The following is a 21,722-nucleotide window of genomic DNA, read 5'->3' on the forward strand; positions in this document are numbered from 1 at the left end:
CATGATGATGCAGGCAAATGTGGAAAAAATAACAGGTAAACTCAAGTGTTTGTTGTTTTGTTTTTTTTTTAAGTCAACCAAACCCCTCAAACCAAAGGTACATCAATTATTGACTACAGACAATTTTCCTGTCACACAGAAATGGATTGTTTAAAAGCTAATTAGCTGGTCAGTGAAGTATTTAAAGTTTTGCTCTTTCTGTTTTTTAAATACCTGTTTATATAATTCTAATATGAAAAGCAGAGAAGGACGATAAGGTTTAATGCAAAACTATATGTAATGGGTGCACAACTTTGAAGATATATTATGTAAATCAACTGCTTTAAATACTATTAAAGGAAAATACTATTTCTATTTTCTTTTTCCCAGTTCTCAAACACTGGGGGTGTTCTCTGGTGGGGGTAGGAAATCTGGGAATTTTTCTGTGAGCTTTTTCTGGGAATGTGTTGCTACGTTTCCATACCTTGTCATCTTCATCGCAGGCAGAAAGATCCAGTCGACTACAGGACACCTATGGAACGCCAACAGACAGAATGACAAAATGCCTACCTTTTATTTGTGAGATATAATACCTTGTGGAAACACTATGATCATTTAGTCCTAATAACTGTTTTGCTCTCTCTTTTCAGACCAGATTACGTATAAAGACATCTAGGTTTCTGCTGTATGAGCGTGCAAGAGAACACATAAAATGGAAAATGCCCCTTATACTATGAAAAAAGTTGAAGGGACTTGGAGGTAAAAGTAATCTGAGTCAGGGCAGCTGTCATCCTGAACTACTTCCTAAATGGATATCCTTATAAAAGGAGAAGAGTTTCAACCAACCCTCACTCTTCCTTGTTAACTTTGTTATCTCCTAGGACAGACAATTTTGGGGAGGGATTTCACTTCATGACCACTTTCCCACTGGCTGGTCAGTCCCAGCACGGAGTAACCATTACCATATCTCGCTGTGCAAGCATTAAATCAGCACACAGACAGCAGCCCCTGCCCCATCCCTGCTAACGATGAAGGGTCCTTACGTTGTGCACGTTTGGAGTGCTGATGCTCCTGCGAATGTTCCTGGCTTTGGTGGAGAGAGCCTCCTTGACAGTGACTGCCTGTGTAAAGAGAACAAAGCACTAACAGCAATGCCATGGTCTCCTCAGGAGAATTGAGCAAGCAGGATAGGGGCTTTTTTTCAGCTTTGCTAACAGCAGCAATTAGGGCCTGCATTCACAATTCTTAATTTGCACACATAATCACCAAAGCTTCTGTCTGAAATTCATGCTTTGGCCTTTGCTTGTTCAGGTTCTGAGTACTACACCATTGCCAGCTTTAGTTACTACATCTACCCCCTCTGGAAATCTGTTTTCCACAGAAGTAACTTTGCTTACATTAACCTGTCCAATGATCTCTAAAAAACAACCCAATTGAAACAAAAAAAGCAACACAGTATTTTTAAAAGATCAATCATCTCTTCTTGAATTCTCATAATCTAGGGCAAAGGGTGCAAGAAATGCCTTTTCCTTGCCTGTCTTAGTCGTTCAAGGCTCAGAATGTTCTCCACTTGCAGCACACCTCGTGTGTATTTCTCAATGTAGGTTTCACCATCGGATGTGCCCTCATTCTCACTCCTTGCAGCCATCAGCGCTAAGGTCTCACGATCCTCAATTTCCTCCGTAGCCTAAAGGAGAAGTTACACCATCCAACGTTTCAAAAAGGAAAGCCAATTGTTTTAGTTCTGTTATTCAGACAAATTCAATCCAGAAATCAATGTGAATTGGGCATCTCAATCAGCAAACCTAATTACAGTCAATGATCCAGGGCCGTTCCATAGAGATGCAAATGATGCTGAAGAGATCAACCTTAGGAGAAATTTTGAGCAGTTGCTATAGTAAAAGCACTTTCAGAAATAATGCAAATATAACCTGAAATTGTGTATGTTAAGACTCAACTAATGACAACTTCCTAGGCAAGGAAATGTAATTTCCTTCCCAAATCTTACAATACACTGTGATTTCCCTAGAGGTTAAAATTTAAATAGTACTGCAGCAAAGTGACAATTACATGGTGACAAGATTATTCATGTTTTCATTTGGCCAGTTTGTTTACCTTTAAAATAAATCTTATAGTACAACTTGTATGAGGTTTTTCTATAAAAAGTAATTTATATTCCTGTGAACTCTTCCCAGCTATTGTTTTCACAGACCTGAACATTCCTCTGAGTACCCTTATATTTTCCCTGTAGACACTAATTGGCTTTCAAACATAACTACTACAAAAATTCAGTTAAACAAAGTAGGAGAGAAAATAAAATCCCGACAGTTTTCAACTGTTTAAAGATAAACACAATCACACATAGAGCTTCAGTATATCCACTTTGGCAAGCTGCCTCATATCTGCAAAGAAGGACATTTACTTTCTAATCAGTATCACCCACTACAGTAGGTCAATTCTCTTGTTTTCCATGAATTTGCCAGAGAAATATGGTATAATTTACCTTTGGTATATTGGATACTATTTCATAAGTCACTCCACAGGCATAATATATATTTTTCAAGGATATTCTCCTTTTCAAGCTCTGGGTAAAACTCTAGAAAGAAATTTTCAGTTACTGTTTTGATCATTATTATTTATGACATCCCAAGAAATTAAAAGGTGCAATGCAAAATCTGACTACAAAGGCAATCAGAACCATAATTTATTAAATTACTTCTTTTAGCATTTATGATATTTTAAGTCCTCTGTCCACAGTCCACAGCACTGTGCTCAGTATACAATGCTACTAAGTTCAATCAGTTGAAAAATGGACAGTTCAAAGAAATCTACCAGTACACAGCCTCACTGCAATCTATAAAAACATAGTTTTCATTTCTCTCTTGTAAGATTTAAAAAATTAGGAAGCAGTTAAGGAAACACATTCGTTATATTAAGAATATGAAACAAAACAAGGAATAAAAGAATATATAAACTTATTACCTGCTTGTTATAAATGTTGGCTGCAATCCTTTTGCGTAATACCAGTTCCATTGCAGCAGGGTGACTGAGCTGCACAGTAGTCTTCACTATTAAGTAAATTCTCTCATTTTGAGGAGTTACCCTATTCAGGTGCACTGAATCATGGACAGAAGAGTCCCAGGCAGCAGTGGCTGAAACCTATGCAGACAAATTAAGTGGAGGAAGGAAAGGGAAATCAAAGATTCTATTACTCTAACAACAGGTGCCATATGCAAAGATTTAACATGAAGTAAAACATCTCCTTAATTAGAGAAAAATCAGCATCATTGAACACAGTGGAGTTAAACCTCCTTTTCATGGTAAGGAATTTATCCAAAGAAGCAAAAAGAGGCGTTAAGATCCTGGGGAAAACAATCATCTCCACAATCCCTGCACTGTGCAAACCCTGCCCCAAAAGGAAGTCTTCACATGGCTGGAGACATAAAGGAAAGCAGAAGCCAGAGTGGATGCAAATCCTACTGCTACTGTATTAGAAGTCTATTAATTTCAATGTAAAATAGTTCATCTATGTTGGATTAGTTATAACAGACCCCACAGAAACACCCTGCATCCATTCTGCAGAATGGGTTTTTTTCTTTTCCTCTGCCTTCCCCCCAACTTTGCTGTCTCATTTTTCTGGAAATAATCTCAAACAATGGCCTAGCAGGTACAGAATATATAAGGAGTCAGTTAAGAAATACCAAAATGGATTCAGAACCATTCATTTCCAAGAATTCCCAAACCATATATTTAAAAAGCGGCAATTCTGTACTACAAATGAAAGAATTTTTATTTAAATATTAAGCTTTGCCTAGTGCACACAGTAAAACAAGTAATTTTCTCTGAAGAGTTAAGAGCCTGCAAGAGGAATGATGAAGGGGTGAGGAAAGCAGGAAAAGGGATTTTGAGTCAGGCAGTTGAATTATTCTTTGCCAAGGGCTAAGACTTGTCATCTCTGAATGAAGGCAAAAGAGCTAACAAATCATAGCCTCTTAAATTCCAAATAAATAGGCCAGAAAATAAAGGCAGCACTAGATACAGATGGTACTTCTAAGACAAAAAGGTAAGAATCATAACGATTAAATACATAGAGGTAGGAAATAAAACATAAGAAGAAAGCATTAACATAAGCTGCAGTTGTCAAGAAGGAGGCTTGCTAACAATTTACCTCATCATCACTGTGTTTTATGATCGGCAGATAAAAGAATGGGCTCCCATGCTCCTTTGGTAGTATTGAGTTAACTCCTGATGCATGGGGACCTATAAGTTGTTCATTGGCACTGAGGTCATCAGCTAATGAAACAAATGTGCAAAGAATGAAATAGTTTTATACCAAAGGATATGGATATATAGAGGCAAAGTTGTAATACAAAGCTGTAATAAAGGCCTACCCATATTTCATAATATATTTAATCCTACTTAATCTTATTACTATGCAGCATTTTGCAGATGATTTCAGAATACCAAAAAAACTGAGAATAGCAGTTCTGGCTACATTAGGCTTTTAACTAAACAAACAAACAAACAAAAGGTGTGTAATGACACAATTAACCTTTCTAAATATCCCATTTGATCTTTTGTCTGCTAATCTCTACTGATAGTAAAAACCCAGCCAAATAAAAACATTCCTTGTGAGCATAGATGAAAGAAGAGGGTATTTCACTTTCCAAAAGCATCTGCTAAAGCGGGTATTGATGCATTGCCCATACAAATATGTGTAGTAGCCCTCTTCAGTGCTGGGTGTGATATGGCCTCTGCTTTAGGTTCAGGCATATAATTAGACTTGCTTCCTAAACATTGCTTAAATGTGGAGCTACCTCTAGTCTCTTGTTACTTAAACTGTGTATTTGTGTCAAGAATATATACCAATATTCTTCTCACATTTAGAACTAAATACCTTCAAAGGGAGAACACTGAGATTCTCTAAAAAAAGCTCATTATAGCCCTAACACAGTCTTCATTAAATGAGCTGTTTAAGACTCTACAGATACGTCAGTGGAAGGATCTCTGAAAGCACTGGGAGATTCTCCAACAGTGCTTTAATAACATGTGCATTTGTACATCAAAACTCTTAAAGGATTTCCTCACCTGCTGTTTGATTCAAATTAAGCTTGCTTTCTTACACTATTTTCTGTTGCACAGCCTATCACTGTACTTCTGTGTTCTCTGACTTTCATCTTTATGCTAAAATAACTGCTCTTAATTATGCCAATGTACGCAACCAGAAGAACAAGCACTTTACAAGCCGTATCAGACAGTGTCATTCTTACACCTTTCAGGTTCATTCTTCCATTTAACAATTTATTGACCCAAATTAATCACCCACTTCCCCCTCCACAAGTTTCTTAATCTGCTTTTACAACATACCGTTCAGATCAAGGAAGAGGACAGGTATATGTGTTTCCATTCCTGCAGGTGGAATCCTGAAACAAAACAAACCGCTGGCAACAAAGAAGGCAAATTCACACCTAAGCTAATTTGGGCAAACAGATCTCCATGCAATATTCATTAACAGTAACCAATGGCTAAAGCTGTCAACGTTTTGATGGCTACTCTGAATGCCTGTGTGGCACAGGCAGCATTTTGTTTATCTACACACAGAGCTAAATCTAGAGCTTTGCCAAAACTCAATTCACACCACACAGCATGTGACAGTTGCTGTGAGGATCAATTTTAAACATCCTGTTCTGTTTCTTATGAAGTTAACTGCTTGTAGTCATCTCATATATAAAGGTCAGCAACCCTCCAAACAACTGGGTATGTAACTACTGGCAGTCTTTATATCCATAAACACACTTTTAGCTCTATGTCCACAGCACACTTCAGGTGGATAAGGGGAAAAATGGTGAGAAAAAAGTATTGCTACATTATTCCCCAAATACTATTGGAGACATTAGTGTACACTTGATTAGAGGAGCATTTCTTGTCCATACTTTCCCAAACCTAACATGCTGCATTCCTCATTTTTGTATGTCAGCTCCAAAGATCTTAGTTAAAACACAAATTCAAATGAAACTAAAGAGAAATAAATTATGAATTCAGATGAAACAGAGAACACATCCTTTGAAATCAGTTTCTTCCCTCTCCACCCTTTATCAATGACATTATCGTGTGTTCTACCATTCATCTTTCAGTCATTCTTTGTTTGAAAGGAATCAAACTACTGGATAATTTTCTCAATTGTCTAAAGTTGCGAAGTACTACGTTATTTTCAAAGGTGATTTTCAAACCCTGAAAGATATTGCAAAGCTACTTTATGTAATATCTTAGCTAAGAAAATCTTTCTTACATTCAGAACAGCCCCTGACCTTCTAAACTTTCTGTCAGCTGAATGCAGTTTGTCGCATCACAGGAGAACACAGGAAGCTCCAAAACATCCTTAGATTTGTACCTTGCAGCATGCACAGTTTATGTACAAAAAGCTGGCAACTCCAGTGGCTTTTCTGAACATACCAATTTGCGGGGGCACCGGGAATTCCGCTGCCTGGTGCTGGAACAAACACTGCATTCCTCTCTTCCGTCAGCCCTACCCACTGTTCCACCAGCCGGGCTTCTCGTTCTATATCATCCTCAGATTTTTCTACAGTGGAAGAGATTAGGATTACAGATGAGACACACTTTTTGTGGCATAGGTCATAAAGTACTTATGATAGAGACTTCAAGCTGCAAACCTTGTTTGTTGCTGATCTTTTGGATCTGCTCATCTAAGTATTCTCTGCGTTTTATTAATGCATCAGACCACCTTTCTCGTACACAGTTCAAATCTTCTTCCTAACATGGAAATAGAGAAAAAAGTCACTAGACTATGTGGGTAAGAATAAAGGGCAGTGAATTTTGTGGTAATTTAATCAGAATTTATATAAAATGGCTAGCAAGACGCAAAAAATCTTTTTCCCCCAAATGACATGCACACTAATTAAGCACCTCATTACCCATGAAGGGAAGTTGATTTGCTCTCAAGTCTCAGATTTCAACAGGAGAAAAGAAAATGTGACTGCCTCTGCTGCTGAACAGATTACACACCATGGGCTAATTACTCACAAAAGTGGCAATCAAACTTTTGAATAGCATATGGAAGAGAAAAACCTAGTATCATGAGGTGATCATAAGTTCTCCTGAAGATTAGACAGGTCAGTACGCCCTCAAACCTGCACAGAATTCCATTGCTAGCAGGTGCTATCAGTGCAATTAGAAGATTTCTCATGCAAACGAAACCCATCATGCAATCATGCTTTGTGGTATCACAGAAAATCTGTGAGGTTCTTCTCTGTGATATGTCAGGAAGCGCATAAACAGCCCGCAAGAAGTTAGTACCTTAAATTATATTTTTGAGATTGCTAGGAAACTTAATACATCATCTTAAGGGATGTAAGCATTGTCACCCAACTGGTTTTAATTCTGTGGGACTGCCTATTAGAAAAAAAGTCTTTGATGTAGAAATCTGAAATTTATTTTACTTTGGGGGGGGGAATTTCCTCTTCTGCTCTTTGTCACCTTTTAAAATGAGTCTTCTGTTATGTTGTCTAAATTGTGACTTATCACACAGAAAAACAGAGTCAAGGTTGGGTTTTGTGCAGATAAAAGAAAATTGCTTCATTGAAGCTTCTGTATCTACCCCCCATTCACATCTTCCACTCTCTCTCATTCAACATTTCAGAAAACTGCACAACAAAAAGGTTATGGTATTTTCTTTAGGAAATAAACAAAATACTCTATGCTGCATAATTTGCCTGGAAAAGATGCCTGCACCTGCTGGTTCTTTTCCCTGTGATATTCATCAGAAACTGCTTTCATTCTAAAATAAAGTTTCAAAGGTTTTATTCCCATAGCAATTCATGTAGCCAGTTAGGAGAGTTGACTGCAGAGTACTAGAGAAGAGAGGACACTGTAAGAGTATAAAGTCACAAGGTAAACTGAAATAGCAGTGTTTTATAGCCCAGGTAGCCTCTAAAATGCACAGCACATGTGTATTTCAAAGCCGCTTCTGCTTGTTCATTTGAGAGTTGCTGGCCATTAGCATTAGCTGTGCCCCATGCCGCAGGATTGACAGCAACAGCAGCAATACCTGGTAACTATCCATATCACCACCATCATCCTCCTCCTTCTGGTAGGAGAAAATACATTTTGTAAAACACAAAAACCCATGCATTTCACTCAACAGAAATTCACAGAAATAACCCAAAACATGAATACCAACATTTCTGCCACAAACTTGTAAAATGTTAAAACCACAACACTCAAATTACTAGTCTTACTAATAGATAGACTTTTTTTTTCATTAGACTGTAGCAGTTCAGCCATGATTTGAGTATTAGTGAATATGTTTATTAAAAAAAATAATTAAAAACCCCACAGAATCCAGTGTCAGAAAAATGACTGAGCAAGCAGATTATTAATCTCAAGTTTTACAGTTTCATCTGTATCCAAGGTTAGAATTATATGTGGAATGCAAACCTTCTGACAAGAGGCACCTTGCTTCCCTGGGTGGCCCATTCCACTTGTTCTTTGCCATCACTGTTAAAATCAGGCTTTATTTCCAATATGAATTTGTCCAGTATCAGCTGAAATAATTTATGCTTCTTAAGGACTTCCTTGACTATGTGGAATAGCCCTCTCACAATTCAGTGGTAACTGCTTTTGATTCTTATCAAGTAACAACTTGGTGCTTTTTGAAAAGCTAAATACTATCTCACTACATTTTCTTTACTAAATTTCTTTTCTTTTTTTGCTTTTCCCCTCCTCAACTTTCACCATCCCTGGAAGGGAGGGAAACTGATAGCACTAGGAGTCTAGTAGTAATTACCTCTACACACAAAGGTAGGAACAATTTCCATATTCCTTCTGTTCTACCACACTCGGTACTTTATCAGTCATACATTGAGTTATAAGCAAAAAAAAAGAAGCAGGTTTAGCACCACTGGCTCACATTACATGTGATGACCTCAAACATGTGTAAAACTACAAGTCGTGTACCAGTGTGCTAAAGCCCCTTTTGGAATTATGTTAGGCTGTGTCTAGAAGAGCAGAACCACACCAAACTGAGAAATTAACTGCCTTACCTGGTAGCTGTCCAAGCCCCTTTGCAGTTTGGTTGATCTGGCAGTCACCCCACCTACAGAGACTGAAAGAATTGCTTCTACCATGAGAGGCAACGTTCCCGAATGCTGCACAGGTTTCACTGTCACCTGAACTCTGCGAGAATGACCCTAAGCAGGAAATTGAGAGCGAGAAACTAAGAATAAAATTTAAAAAATTAATTTAAGCATGAATAAGATGGCAAGGTAAAGATACATACCTGCCTAAGCTGGAAAATTCCCCCTGTATTTACATCTTTTGCCTGATGGAGTTCAACTGCAGTGTATTCACCCATCTCATTCAGTTCTTGTATGGAAATCCACATTTCTATTCTTCGAGTTACTTCGTTCCATCTAAAAAGATATCCCCATAAAAACTCATGGTTGTCTCAAAGTATTTTGCGCGCCACAGGTGTTAAAACACTTTTAGAAAGTTGATGGAAGCATTCATTTGTAATTTATTTATACCTGTCTCTCAGTGTCCTGTTTTTTGCATGAAGAGAATCAACTTCCCAAACAGAGCTGCCATTGCCAGTACATCTGTGACCCCACACCTCAATAGCAAGAGCTCCTTCTGAAATGAACTCCAAAAACTCCTCTGTGACATTCACCACATAGTCCTGGCAATGAGAAAAACAAATCACATTCAACCATATTAAATAATTGTATCTCCTCAACTTACTTGTAAGGACACACCAAACAACTAACTTCCTGCCTGATAAAATCATACAGTTCGCATCACAAAGCTTGACTCTGGACATGAAAGTGGTAAAACCTCATCATCTCAGCAATTCATGCTCCTGCACACCACATTTCATACTTTGAAAATTTCCATAAGAGTTATGTCTCAGCCTCAGTGATCTCTCTTAAGCTACTGAGCTTACCAAACAAGAATATAATCAGGTGTCATTATATAAATGATATTTTTTGACACATTAAAGATAACATCTGAATTTAAAAGATCATTAAGCAAAAGATCTCTCTGTTTTGCTACATTTTGAAGAAGTGACGAAGTGAAATATTATGGCATTCTTAAGCATAGTTAAAGTCATTAGTTAAATGATTTGAATCCCTCCTTCTTCTTCCCCCAGCAAAACAAGGCTCATACTCTATAAACAATTTCTCTCAAATGTATGAACCTCCTGGTAACACTATTTTGTAATAAAAATATTTACCTTACAGTGAGAGAAGGTCACTGTAAAATGAGCATCTTTGCTCTGAGGTGAAGGCACATCTGGATCTACCACTGGTGCTGCTACTGTTGACTCACATTGATCCCAAAATGTGTATTGACAAAAGACAAAGTTGGAGAGATTAGGTGGCAGTCCAGTTGCTTCTTTTATTTTTACCTGAGGAGACAAAACAGATGTTGTCATGAGTGGGACTGTTTCTTCTTCAACTGCAAATTGAAGACAAACAACCAAGAAATTGTTTTAAAGGACAATTAGTATGTTCCCATTTAAGAAATCTGATTTTGCATATACAGAAACATAGATGTAAGGACCTCACCCATGTACATGTTTCGTTTGAGGAAGCTGATAAGCTTGAGTGAGAATGAAATGCTTTATCACAGGAGAAATTAAATCCACACACCACCCATAGATACTACAGTAGAACATCAAACTACAGGAGACAGTTAGAGGGAGAAACTGTTTCCCCTTCTGTGTCTGTAAAGGACTGTCCTTGTAACAACAGTATTTATGGTGCAGACGTACATCTAGTAGAAACTAACACAAATTGCATCAGACACTGGTAACCACTGAGTGGCCTAACCTGTGCTGGAACAAGAGAAGTCCTTTCAGAGACCTTTCAGCAAGCAACAGTCTACATAGCGTAGTACCTTAAGTCAGACTGACTACTGTGTTACAGAGGCCTGAAACTGTAAACTTCATCAGGTGTTCTCACTCACCCTGCAGGAGACCTTTTTTGCTCTGTGAATAATTTCTCCGTTGTTATCCATGACTTCGAGGCTCCCACTCTCACTGGAGTTCTCAGACGAGTCATCTCCTTCTACCACACGTTCTGGGACAGACCCAGTGACACGCATTACTTCAACATGCAGCCTCCCTGCCACCTGAAGGAAATTACACAGAGAACACACAAGGCCACTTGAAAAACACTTATTCACTGGGGAACAAGGCAGCAGTGGGTGCCATTTGCATGCTAAACCCCTGGTGCACACAAGGAGCACAAGGAGTCCCAGCCTGGCCCTACCTCGCCCTGCTGGCTGATGATGGGCACGGCATACTGCAGCTTCACATCGTAGAAAAGGCACTCCAGAAACACGTTGGCGACACCAATCAGGTTGTGGTTCTCCTGCGCTTCGTAGAAAGGATCACCTCTCTTGCCAATCAGCTTCCTTATCTGTTTCAGAGATAATGAAAGAGATGTCAGAAAACCACCAGCGTGGGAACAGGAGATTAAATAACCTCATGGTATTAAAAGATCATGGTACAAAAATGACTTCACTACCCATCTTTGTTCCTTCCTGTCACACAGGCAGAAAGAGACTAGAATCATATTAAAAATTTGAAATGACACCCCTGAGATGAGACATTTTACAATCCTTTCTTTACTAAGGGATATAATAATATGATGACCTGCATATTTTAGCAATGTCAAGGCAAAGCAGACTTTACCATAAGCAATCACAGTAGCCATTGATTTCAAGATGTTTCACCTTTTCAGCTCTGTTTATACTTCTCAAATGAGTGGTCAAACCATTCTCAGGTTGTGCTGGTCTGGCTGCCGGCTACCACTACAGGGGCAAAGGGAAGGTGCAAGGACGACTCCTACTTAAGCCAACAAGTGTTCTTACGACTCCCCTAGAGCTGAGATCACACCTGCAGCATTCCTCATACAGCCACAAAGAATTCATGCAGATTCCTAGCACAATATGCACTCCTCAGTGAATTTGTTAAGCTCCTTCCCTACTTCTCCTCTTTTGTCTTCAACACATGCATTTGACCTGCGTGTTTCTATGTAGCACATAGAACACATGCATTATGGACAACATAGGTCATGGAAAGAATGATCCTGGCTCAGGCAGACATAATGTATTTAAATATGTGCTATCAGTTCTTACTAAAGTCAGCAGCAAAATCATCGTTGTCTTCAATGGGCACAGATGAAGTGCTTGACCTCCCCTGTGTTATGATTTTAGAGATTCCCATTGTCCCGTCCAAAGCATGTAACAAAGGCACAAGAGTTGTTCAAATATATTTAAGAATGATTATTGATACAAGTAATTTAGGTGCTTCCTAACAGCCACAAGACAGTAAGATATATTTCCTATGCACTTCTACCTGGATACTTAGATGATGTCTTCTGGAATACCAAATATCACATCTCTTTCCCGTAAAAAGCAAGCTTTTGCCAAATCTCATGCTTATCTGCCGAGGCTAATGTGCTACTTAAGTTCCCACAAAACACCACTTGGTTTTGACAGAAATACTGATGTAAACTAAGTATCTTCAATTGATTTCTTCACTGCTTTAAGACTGGGGAATATACAAAAGAAATTAAAGAATATTTCCTAGTTTAAAATCAAGTTTTATCCCATACTACTAAAACTAGTATGTTCTGCACCTCAAGTGTACCTAAGCAGCATCCTTGTTAGCTTTGACACTGACTGCAATTTAATAATTTTATTTCTAATGCAGCTTGCTGCTTCCAATCAGAGCTGGTGGTCATCTGCATGCCAGGTAAACACATGTTCTTAGTGGCATTGTGAGTCACTACCTCAGCACAATTATATCTGACCTCAGCACACTTAACATCTGAGAACACAAGTGAGATAGGACATACCTGTGTCTTAGTATGCAGGGGTATTTTGAATATTCACTATCAGCCATACTGGTTTTGTTCTGGGTGTTTGTTTGTTTGATTGGTTTGGGTTTTTTTAAAAAACATGGTACCCTAACCTTTCATATACAAAGTCATTGCACTTGCTCTCTATAACATATTAGAGGGGGTTTAAAGAAAACAAACTCAATCTTTGATCCATTTAAAAATATATATAAATTACCTCAGGAATTTTCTCCTTCCATTCTTGATAGAGGTCTCTCATGTCAATCAATTTGTTCTCTAGTTTCTCAATAGTCCACACTTGAGTACCTTTTCCTTTTCTTCTCACTTGAATTGCAGGCTCGCTTACTATTGCACCCCTCTAAATCAGAAGAAAAAACAATCAGTGCAGGAAAGGTGCCTTTAAGTAGTTTAGCCCCACTCAAATTGCATTCCAAGAAAGGAATAAAATACAGAACATGCAGTTTCCCTCTGCGTGCCAGTCATGCTACTTCTGTCCTCAGACACGGCATGGCGTATGCACATCTCTGAGGATCCAATCTCTTTATCCTTCTCAAACAATGACCATTCCCACAGGAACATTAACAGACTCAATCAAAGCCCTTAGTACAAGCCTATTATCCTAATTGCTATCATATTTACAGCAGCACTGTGAAACACTTTAAGATACAAAATTGTAGGAAACTGTAACAAAACCCATTAATTTCTGCAGACTTAACTAAAATGCAGGTTCTGCAGCAACAGAACACAAATGTCTGTTCATAATCTGCAGGCACATACGGAGACCACACACTTGAAAACAGCAAGAGTCATACTCAATGTTCTTTTGCCATTTTTACTTAATTACTCACTTTCAGTATATTAATCAGGTAGTACTTCTATTTTGTCAATGCATTATCTAACAGAAGTAACATTTTATTGGCTCAAGCTTGGATGAGTGTTACATATGTCAACAAGGTTTAGCCACAAAGCTACGCTTTGCAGTGTTCTTTGTTATCATTACCTTTTTGTTGGCACTGAGGTTTTCAGCAGGGATCTGAAGTGTTACTTGATAATCTGTTAGCTTACTCATTTCTTCTGCTAAGAAGTTTGCTTCTCTCACCAGAGTATTTGCCTTTACTATTTGCTCTCGAAGTTTAGCCAGGCTCTGTCGAAACAATTCATCCCTGTGGTGCAGTAGGTAACATGAAAAATACACAGAAACCTATTTCTATTATTGGAAAGCTGCAAATAGAGGTGCTAACAAAGACTTTTCTGAAACAGTTTAAGAGGAAATGCTGAGCAGCACTGTGTCACTGAACACAAAACACTCAGACAATTTTATTGAGGGAAAACAGTGATCACATTAAACAAAAAAATTACTGTTGAGGCACGTCTAGCACGGTGATGCCCAAATAAAAGGTCACAGTAATACGGGAGCTGGTACAGTGATGATTTGTTTAAAGCCCTGAGGACATTTTGAATTTTCAAGAAATGAAATAATTACAGTTGTCTTTGTCTTTAATCTGGAGCCCTGTTTCACAGAATCTACCAGTCCCAACATGTGAGACTTCATCTTGATAAAACCTGCTCTTCCTTGGACCATTATGTTAGAGCCTGCATTCACTGCAGGCCACGGCTTTGTATCACTCCAAGGGCTTTGAAGTGACCACAGACCTCCCTCCACTTACTCAAGTGTAGACATTAAAAAATATAAATAAAAAAAAAAATCTTAAATCCTATTTACCCAAAGGATCTTTTAAGTAACAGATGAATGAGCACAGGTTAAAGCCTGTGCACTCAGTTTCTGGACAAATTCCAAAGAGGTTTCTCAGGCCTGTCTGAGCAAATCTACTCTAATGCAACACCTGGAAAACCTGCTATAACACGTACTATAATACACCTGTGTACTAAGATATGCCCTCACCTGGGATTCTCATCTTTAAATTACCTTTTAAAATGATCATGATTATCCTCTGAGCAAAGTTCATTCTGCCTTTCTTTGTAATCTCAACAGCACTTACTGTGTCTCATCACCTCTACAAAACTCAAGATCAAACTTTGGATATTTCAGTCACCAGCTCGCCCCTGTATGATATTTTTAGTCTTTCTATGCAAAATCCTACTGAAATATGGTACATGTTAAGCATATACACTTCTCATTTCTACAAAACACCTTAAATTATACACAACTGTAGGAGGAACAAGGGCCTTCCTATGAAGTTTGCCTGATGCTAAAATGCCTCTCAGTCACCAACAGAATTCTACTTCAGTGGTTATTTTTTTCCAAAAATTCCCAAGGAATGCCTAATTCAAACCACACTCTGACAGACCCCTGATACAACCAAAGTGGCAAACAAACAGCAGTGTTAGCAAGCAACCCTGAATTTTAGTGCCTTCAACATGCTAAGATATGCAGCTTTGACTCTCTCCCCTACCCAGCCTAGGTTTGCAACAGTGGTGGGTTTTATTGGGTCTTAAATTGCAGCTACTATCGGTGGATTTTTAGTAACTTCCTCCACATCTCCTCCCAGCATTAGATGGAGAATTCCTTTCCCTCTGCCTCTTGCTTCTGTTATCCAGGCTATCAAAATTAAATAACCAATTCCAGCCCATGCAAGTGACAGATTTCATCGACAGCTAAAATTCTGGATTCACACGGCAAATTAAGGTAGTCAAAAGTTAATCACAAGAAAGTATTTGAAACTGAGAGTGCACTACACCTACAGCCACTGTAAAACAACTGCCTAACTTGGCAAACAGAAGGCATATCTGTATGTAAGTGCTGTAAGAGCCACTGGATCCAGCTACAGCCAGTCACTTCCTTAATCTGGGACACCAGCATCTGGAAAGCTTTTTGGGAGGCTCCCACACCAATCTTAGCTAGATTCTTGAGAAAAGAATGGTTTAAGACTGTAAGGCAAACTTACAAGTAACTCAACCAATTATTATGGGCAGTTCCTGTAACAGTTGTGTTTTTCTGGACACAGCTGTGCCAGAACCCTTCCAGAAAGTGTAAAAAATAATAAAAAAAAAGCTTCAGATGAGATTTCTTAATTCTTACTACACTGAACATATGACAAGCTCCGCTAGGGTATTAACTGGATCAAATACTCATTGAACATGGAATCCTGAAATAATCATTTAAGCCAGACAAGGAGAAACAACTGACACTCACAAGGTACCATTGCAAGTCTCTGGGATTCCCAATGCCAGATACAGGATATGCTGGACTAAAACCCTGGTCCAGTATACCACCACCCCAACAAATAATATTCATTCAAAGTTACAGTGGGTTAACTTTATGCCAACAGGATTTAACACCAGGCCAGGTATCACCTGTCCTTCCACAGTCAGCATAAAGCGGGAATAACCTCTGTGCAATGTGTTCCAGCTGATCGGACAGATACAGCCACATGCCCACATCTGATCCCTATCAAAATAGTTTTGCTGGCTGATCCAGTAGAGCTCAGCTTCATTTGCAACAGCAACAGAGAGACAGCTAAAACTGCACCAATCAAATCCCCTGCAATCCAAACTCTTAGAACTTCTGCACATTTTTTACATCCAGTCTTCCCATTCTTCCCAGGATTTCTTGCCCTCTGGCCAGTTGGCTGGTAAACATCCTCTCAGCAACATGTTGCCATACTTTTACAGCAGAAACCATTCAAAGGGTTTTTTTTTTTTCCTGGTTTCTTATTTAAGATTATTCATTTTTCCCCCTTTTTTCAGCAGCCAAACCACTTCTAGAACTACAAATAAATAAAAAGTATGCTTAACAGGATCTTCTAGAGGACAGGAAATGGATAAGTTCTTCCAGAAAACTGCTTATTCAATGGCAGTGCCACCAAAACATTATCAGACTCCTCATGGATCGCTCCAAAGAGAATCCATTCTCCTCTTTTTTACAACACAGCAAAGTACAGGCTACAAGCAGTTCAACAATTATACAGAGTAAAGCATTCACCCATAGAATTCAGAGGCAAAACTTCTTGTTCAAAGCACAGGTCCTCCTCAGAAATATCTAACAACTACTGAGAAGTGAAAGCTGACAGAACACTTAGCCTTGATATCACTCCAGATTCTCTTTTTTATGATTACATGGTTATGGTGGTTAATTTTAAGCAAATCAATAACCATTTCCTCTTCTCCGCTCTCAAGGACAGGTAAGTTTTTTGCTACTGCCTTTTCCCTTCTGCTGCATCTTTTTAGAGGTACTGCCTCCCCTGCCAGTAAGCCCAGTTCTCTTCTCTTCAACTGCAGTGGGTTATCAATGATTTCTTGATGGCCTTGCAGTGCTCAAAGCAGTTCTGAATAGTAAGGCCTCAAGCTAACACGTTTCTCACTCTGCACTTCTTGTGCAGCTCCAAAAGGGTCTGCAGATCCCAACTATGACTCTGTGACATTTTACATTCAGTTCCCAATGATTCTGTTTTTAGCTTTTACAGGGGCAAACAATTCTTGCAATTAATGTTGAATCATAAAACTACTTCTCCCTACACTTGCCATGAAAAACATTATAGTCATCACTGGTCAACAGTTAGCTATTTGTTTAGGGTTTTTTTCCCAGGCTAAACTGGGCAGAAATTACAAAACAAAAATCTTGCACAAAAACTAAACCAAGATCTGCTCTGTTCTATTTCTAACACGCTCAGTTGAAAGCTGCAAAACAATTTTGACTATGTTGGTTTAGATCCCTCCTGTAGATGGATTTGGTTTTTTAATGGTGAAGAAAAAAGGAAAAATAATTACATAGAAAAGAGCATTCAAACTCACTACACATAGAAAAAACACTGAGTGAATAAGAAAGCTCCTGTTTTAAGAGAAACAGATGAAATAAATTTACAAGAAACTGTCAGAACATCTAGGCATTCTTCCTGCTGAATTAGCCCCATGACAGAATACTCACTGGTATTCAAAAAACTTAAATCATCTCGGTTGCTGCCCCTGGAACTTCTCTCTGGGTAGCTGGCATCCTTCTCTCCTCAATGACACCAAGAGCAAGCTTCTTCCATTGTCAAAATGCAAAAACTCTGCTCATGTCTTCCTAGACTGCATTTTAACTGTCCTCACAAACCTCATGATGGTCTTTCACCAAGGCTGCATTCAGGTGCCTGCTACGCCTTTGCAAAGAGGCTGATCCACCTCTTGGCAAGCCTTTAACTTCCTAAGCAGCTCAACCAGAGCAATTCTCCTCTAAAGCTGGGCTTACATTTAGAAACACATACATGCAACATAGATGGATCCCCATTCTCTGTGTTTTTTATGGTTTTTTTGATTGCAAAACATTACTGCTCTCATTGTATACCTGCAAAACACAATACTCCTTATTGGACTCCTTAGTACTGTTTTGACAAAAAAACCCAAGAAAAACTCCACAAAAAATTACCTATAATACTGCTCCAAAAAAATTAAGTTTTTTATGTCTTGTGTGAGTTAAATTTTGCATATGTTAAACACCAGAACTCAGCCCTCAACAAAATGCTAATGCTTCGGTGGAAGTACAGATCATCTTCCACACATCAGCTCCACAAAAAATGTTACTGATTTTGAATGCAAGGTTCAAGCCCCATCTTTCACCCTTTGTAGTTCTTACTGATTTGTTTGTTTTAACTCTAGTGTTCTCACCTCTCCTCTGTCCAGAGATTCACTTTCTGCTGTGCAGCCTGTGCAGTGTAGGAGAGCCTGTCGCTGCCATGCTGGTGCTGCCTCTCCGGGGAGAGCTGCTGCCGCAGCAGCTCCAGCTCGCGCTCATACATCACCCGCTGCTCCTCCAGAGCGCTCCGTTTCTCCTCCAAGTACTGCTTCTCCAAGATCTGGACCACATTTTGTACTGGGTCTGAAAGAAAGGGAAGGAAAAAAAAAAAAAAAAAAAAAAAAAAAAGAGAGAAAAAAACCCCCAGGAAACATGAGAAAATGCCATTTCAGCATTACAGGACACCCATTATTTAGTTGGTAACAGCAAACAACATACCCCAGAGTCTGCAAACACATATTGCACCCCAAAACAAAAGCCAAGTTATTAAATATTGCATAAAATAGATAAATCCAAACTAAAACTAAAAAATCAAATGGCATGCAAAAGGCTAGAACAATGGTTAAGACCTTAATCTATTGCACATTCAAGTGCTGTGTAGTTTTAATATATTCCAGAATCCCAGTAGGAAAAGAAATGGATGGAAAAGGAAGCAAATTAACAAGAAAACAAAACACAAGGGAAGACGATGTTAACCAGAGGAGGAAACGACTTAAGGAAGTAAAAAGCAATGTACTTTCTCTGTTTTGGCAGAGAATGAAACATGTTGGAGAGTTGCAGATGAAAACCCAGACAAACAAACGGTCTGACTGGTCACACATCACACTGCACTAACGTGCTGCACAGCACTGAGGCTGACAAAATATATCCTCGGGTGGGGAGGCCTTCTGCATTTAGCTTTACAAACCACATTTCATCTCGGTATCAACACAGAACAAATATTCCTTCAGGTATTCTATCTTGAAAATACTGCTTGTGTCAATCAGCTAGGGATACATCTGAAGTGCATTCAAATTAGTGAAACATTACTGTCTGTTCCTGGGGTTAGGTCCAGCACCAGCCTGTGCCTCTGAAAGAGCCATTTAATAGAGTAAGCACTATGTACTACCAGTATATATACCTGGTTCATGCACACATCTCTGAAAGCCCAAATACAGCAAAAAAAAAGGGATTTGCAAGAGGACCAATCTAGACACCACCCAACAGATTGCTGCTTCTGTACACCACAAGAGGAAGGGAGAGGAGTTCCAAAGCTGGAGTGGTGGACTGTTAGGGGAAGCAATACTGCAGCTCTAGGACATGCCAGGATTTCCAAATGCAAAAAACTTCAGCTTTAAAATAACTGTTTGTAATACCTCTTCCATTTAATTATTAAAAAAAAAAACCAAAACAAACAAAAAACCAACCAACCAATCAAAAGTAAAAAGAGTTTCTGTAACTTTTGAGGATGCCAATCTGTTGCAAAGAAGGGGAAAAAATAAATCTTGATTTAATTACACTGTCTCATTTTGGAAGTAGAGATGTGCCACTCAAAAAAACCCCACAAAACCAAAAAACACATCTGTGTGATTTAGTTATAAACCATCTTCCCCCTTTGCTTTTTGCAAACACTTCTGCAAGTTGCTTCTGTGGTCCTGGCCTTATTTATGGAAGAAATCACTGGTTTCACACAAAGACATCATAAATACCACCACAATGGTAATTATAAAGCACAAATATAAAAAAGTCACTATAAATAGCAATCAAATAGCAAACCAGTGATGCATAAAAATGTCTTGAAATAACTAGAAATATTACTTTTTAGTACATGACATTCTCAGAAAGAAGTTAGCTATTATTAGCTTTTAAACAGACAGTGCAACAAAAACCCCTGACTGAACCAAGTTCTAAAAGTCTGGGCTACAAACCAAGTTCTTAATGTTCATCTGAACCATTATTATCCTCCGAACTCCTCCAGATAATACCAGAACTACCTTAAAATACATGGGCTTTGCTGCATAATTCTCCAAACCAATTTCCGTTATATAAAAGAATGTTTGAGAAAATCAGGTATTACGCAGATGATAGAGAAGAGACATGGAAGAAATTAAAATCCCTCCATTGTGTTTGCAAACACAGGAAATTAATCTAAGGCTGACTCATTAAGATGAGACTTTCCTAAACTGCTCGAAGAACAGCTATGAGTTCAAGAAGCAGATTTCTTTAATAAAAGCGATTTTTTCAGCCACCTAGACTTACAGGATCACAACAACCATAGGATAAAATTACACCATGATAAATCTTCGGAACAAGATGCAAGAACCTAGAATAAAACTTTCCAATTGCAACATAATCCTGTACTGCTTGGGAAAAAAAGAAAAAAAAGGTGGGCTATGCTTGTCTTGTAATGCAAAAGGTGAATTCACAGTTTTAGAAAACCTTTTAATTTAGCTTTTGAAAGAGCTTACTAAGAAAAGCCTAAGCATGTCACAGGAAAAAAGTAAAATATGGTGTGAGTTAAAAACTATCTAGGTAGAATTTGAAGAAATAGTCAAGTTTTTTTACAATTCAAAATAACTACAACAGTGTTTAAATTAAATTTAAACACCATGTTCTACAATTTTGGATTCCTCATGCAAAAGCAAATAAATTAAGGAAGATTCTACCCAGGGCCTGCCCAATACACAGCAAATTCCACAGAACATTAAAAGTTCCCAATCCCAATCCTTTACATATTTATGTGATGAGAGTTCAATGACCCTGAAAATAGAATCATAAGCAGTTAATCCCCTGCAAAATCATAGATTACTAACACTGAACATAAAGATGTATTTTCCCCATAGGATGAGCAGCATTTAGTACCTTGCTACAATGCCATTTAATTTGCATCTGGAATCTGTTAATCCAGTCACGCTGATGCTGAATAAATTCCCTAAGATTTCTTGCAAGTATATTTGTCTAAGCAAGCTAGAAGAGGGTTATGACACAGGCTGCTTTTCTAAGTTTTATGAAAATCCTCTCCCTGAGATGTAACAGTTTTGTTTGCTAAAATGAGAAGCTGCCTAACCTAATCACATTGTTTACTTAACCACTGCACAGTATACAAGAATAAAGTAAACTTCTTTGATGCATTCTGTGTTTGACCAGCATCACAAATTAGCAGTACAAAGCTGATCTGACAGAATCCCACAAAGAAAGTTAACATGCTGAAGGAAGGAAAGGATCTGGATGTTTTCTTTACAGCAGTTTTCAAAGTTACACATTTTCCTCAGAGGTTCTTTGGAGCTGGATGGAGTCTGTGACACTGTTGTACTGGTTACACACCATAAAAACAAACGTTTAGAATGTTTTTGCACACTGGAGAAGCC

At 38.5% G+C, this 21,722-nt stretch overlaps 1 protein-coding gene across 4 annotated transcripts in view; it reads right to left on the bottom strand.

The window, feature by feature from the left end:
• KIF13A (kinesin family member 13A) overlaps window positions 1-21,722 on the bottom strand; it is a 104,784-nt gene that overhangs the window by 11,757 nt on the left and 71,305 nt on the right. For 2 of the 4 annotated variants that reach the window (XM_066189009.1, XM_066189034.1), the window contains exons 17-35: window positions 18,468-18,678; window positions 13,864-14,026; window positions 13,081-13,221; window positions 11,268-11,417; window positions 10,963-11,127; window positions 10,229-10,402; window positions 9,522-9,673; window positions 9,275-9,407; window positions 9,039-9,185; window positions 8,045-8,083; window positions 6,651-6,750; window positions 6,433-6,559; window positions 5,347-5,402; window positions 4,148-4,272; window positions 2,962-3,138; window positions 2,483-2,575; window positions 1,514-1,666; window positions 1,023-1,100; window positions 464-511 (exon numbers count right to left, since the gene is read on the bottom strand). In XM_066189009.1, the coding sequence (XP_066045106.1) occupies window positions 464-511; window positions 1,023-1,100; window positions 1,514-1,666; window positions 2,483-2,575; window positions 2,962-3,138; window positions 4,148-4,272; window positions 5,347-5,402; window positions 6,433-6,559; window positions 6,651-6,750; window positions 8,045-8,083; window positions 9,039-9,185; window positions 9,275-9,407; window positions 9,522-9,673; window positions 10,229-10,402; window positions 10,963-11,127; window positions 11,268-11,417; window positions 13,081-13,221; window positions 13,864-14,026; window positions 18,468-18,678 (2,432 nt within the window). The remainder of the gene's footprint in view (window positions 1-463; window positions 512-1,022; window positions 1,101-1,513; window positions 1,667-2,482; window positions 2,576-2,961; window positions 3,139-4,147; window positions 4,273-5,346; window positions 5,403-6,432; window positions 6,560-6,650; window positions 6,751-8,044; window positions 8,084-9,038; window positions 9,186-9,274; window positions 9,408-9,521; window positions 9,674-10,228; window positions 10,403-10,962; window positions 11,128-11,267; window positions 11,418-13,080; window positions 13,222-13,863; window positions 14,027-18,467; window positions 18,679-21,722) is intronic. The other 2 variants (XM_066189018.1, XM_066189026.1) reach the window with 2 other exon arrangements.

The sequence above is a fragment of the Chamaea fasciata genome, unplaced genomic scaffold, assembly GCF_029207755.1.
Source record: "Chamaea fasciata isolate MVZ Bird 193981 ecotype frontalis unplaced genomic scaffold, bChaFas1.0.hap1 SCAF_1, whole genome shotgun sequence".
Classification (NCBI taxonomy): Eukaryota; Metazoa; Chordata; class Aves; order Passeriformes; family Sylviidae; genus Chamaea; species Chamaea fasciata.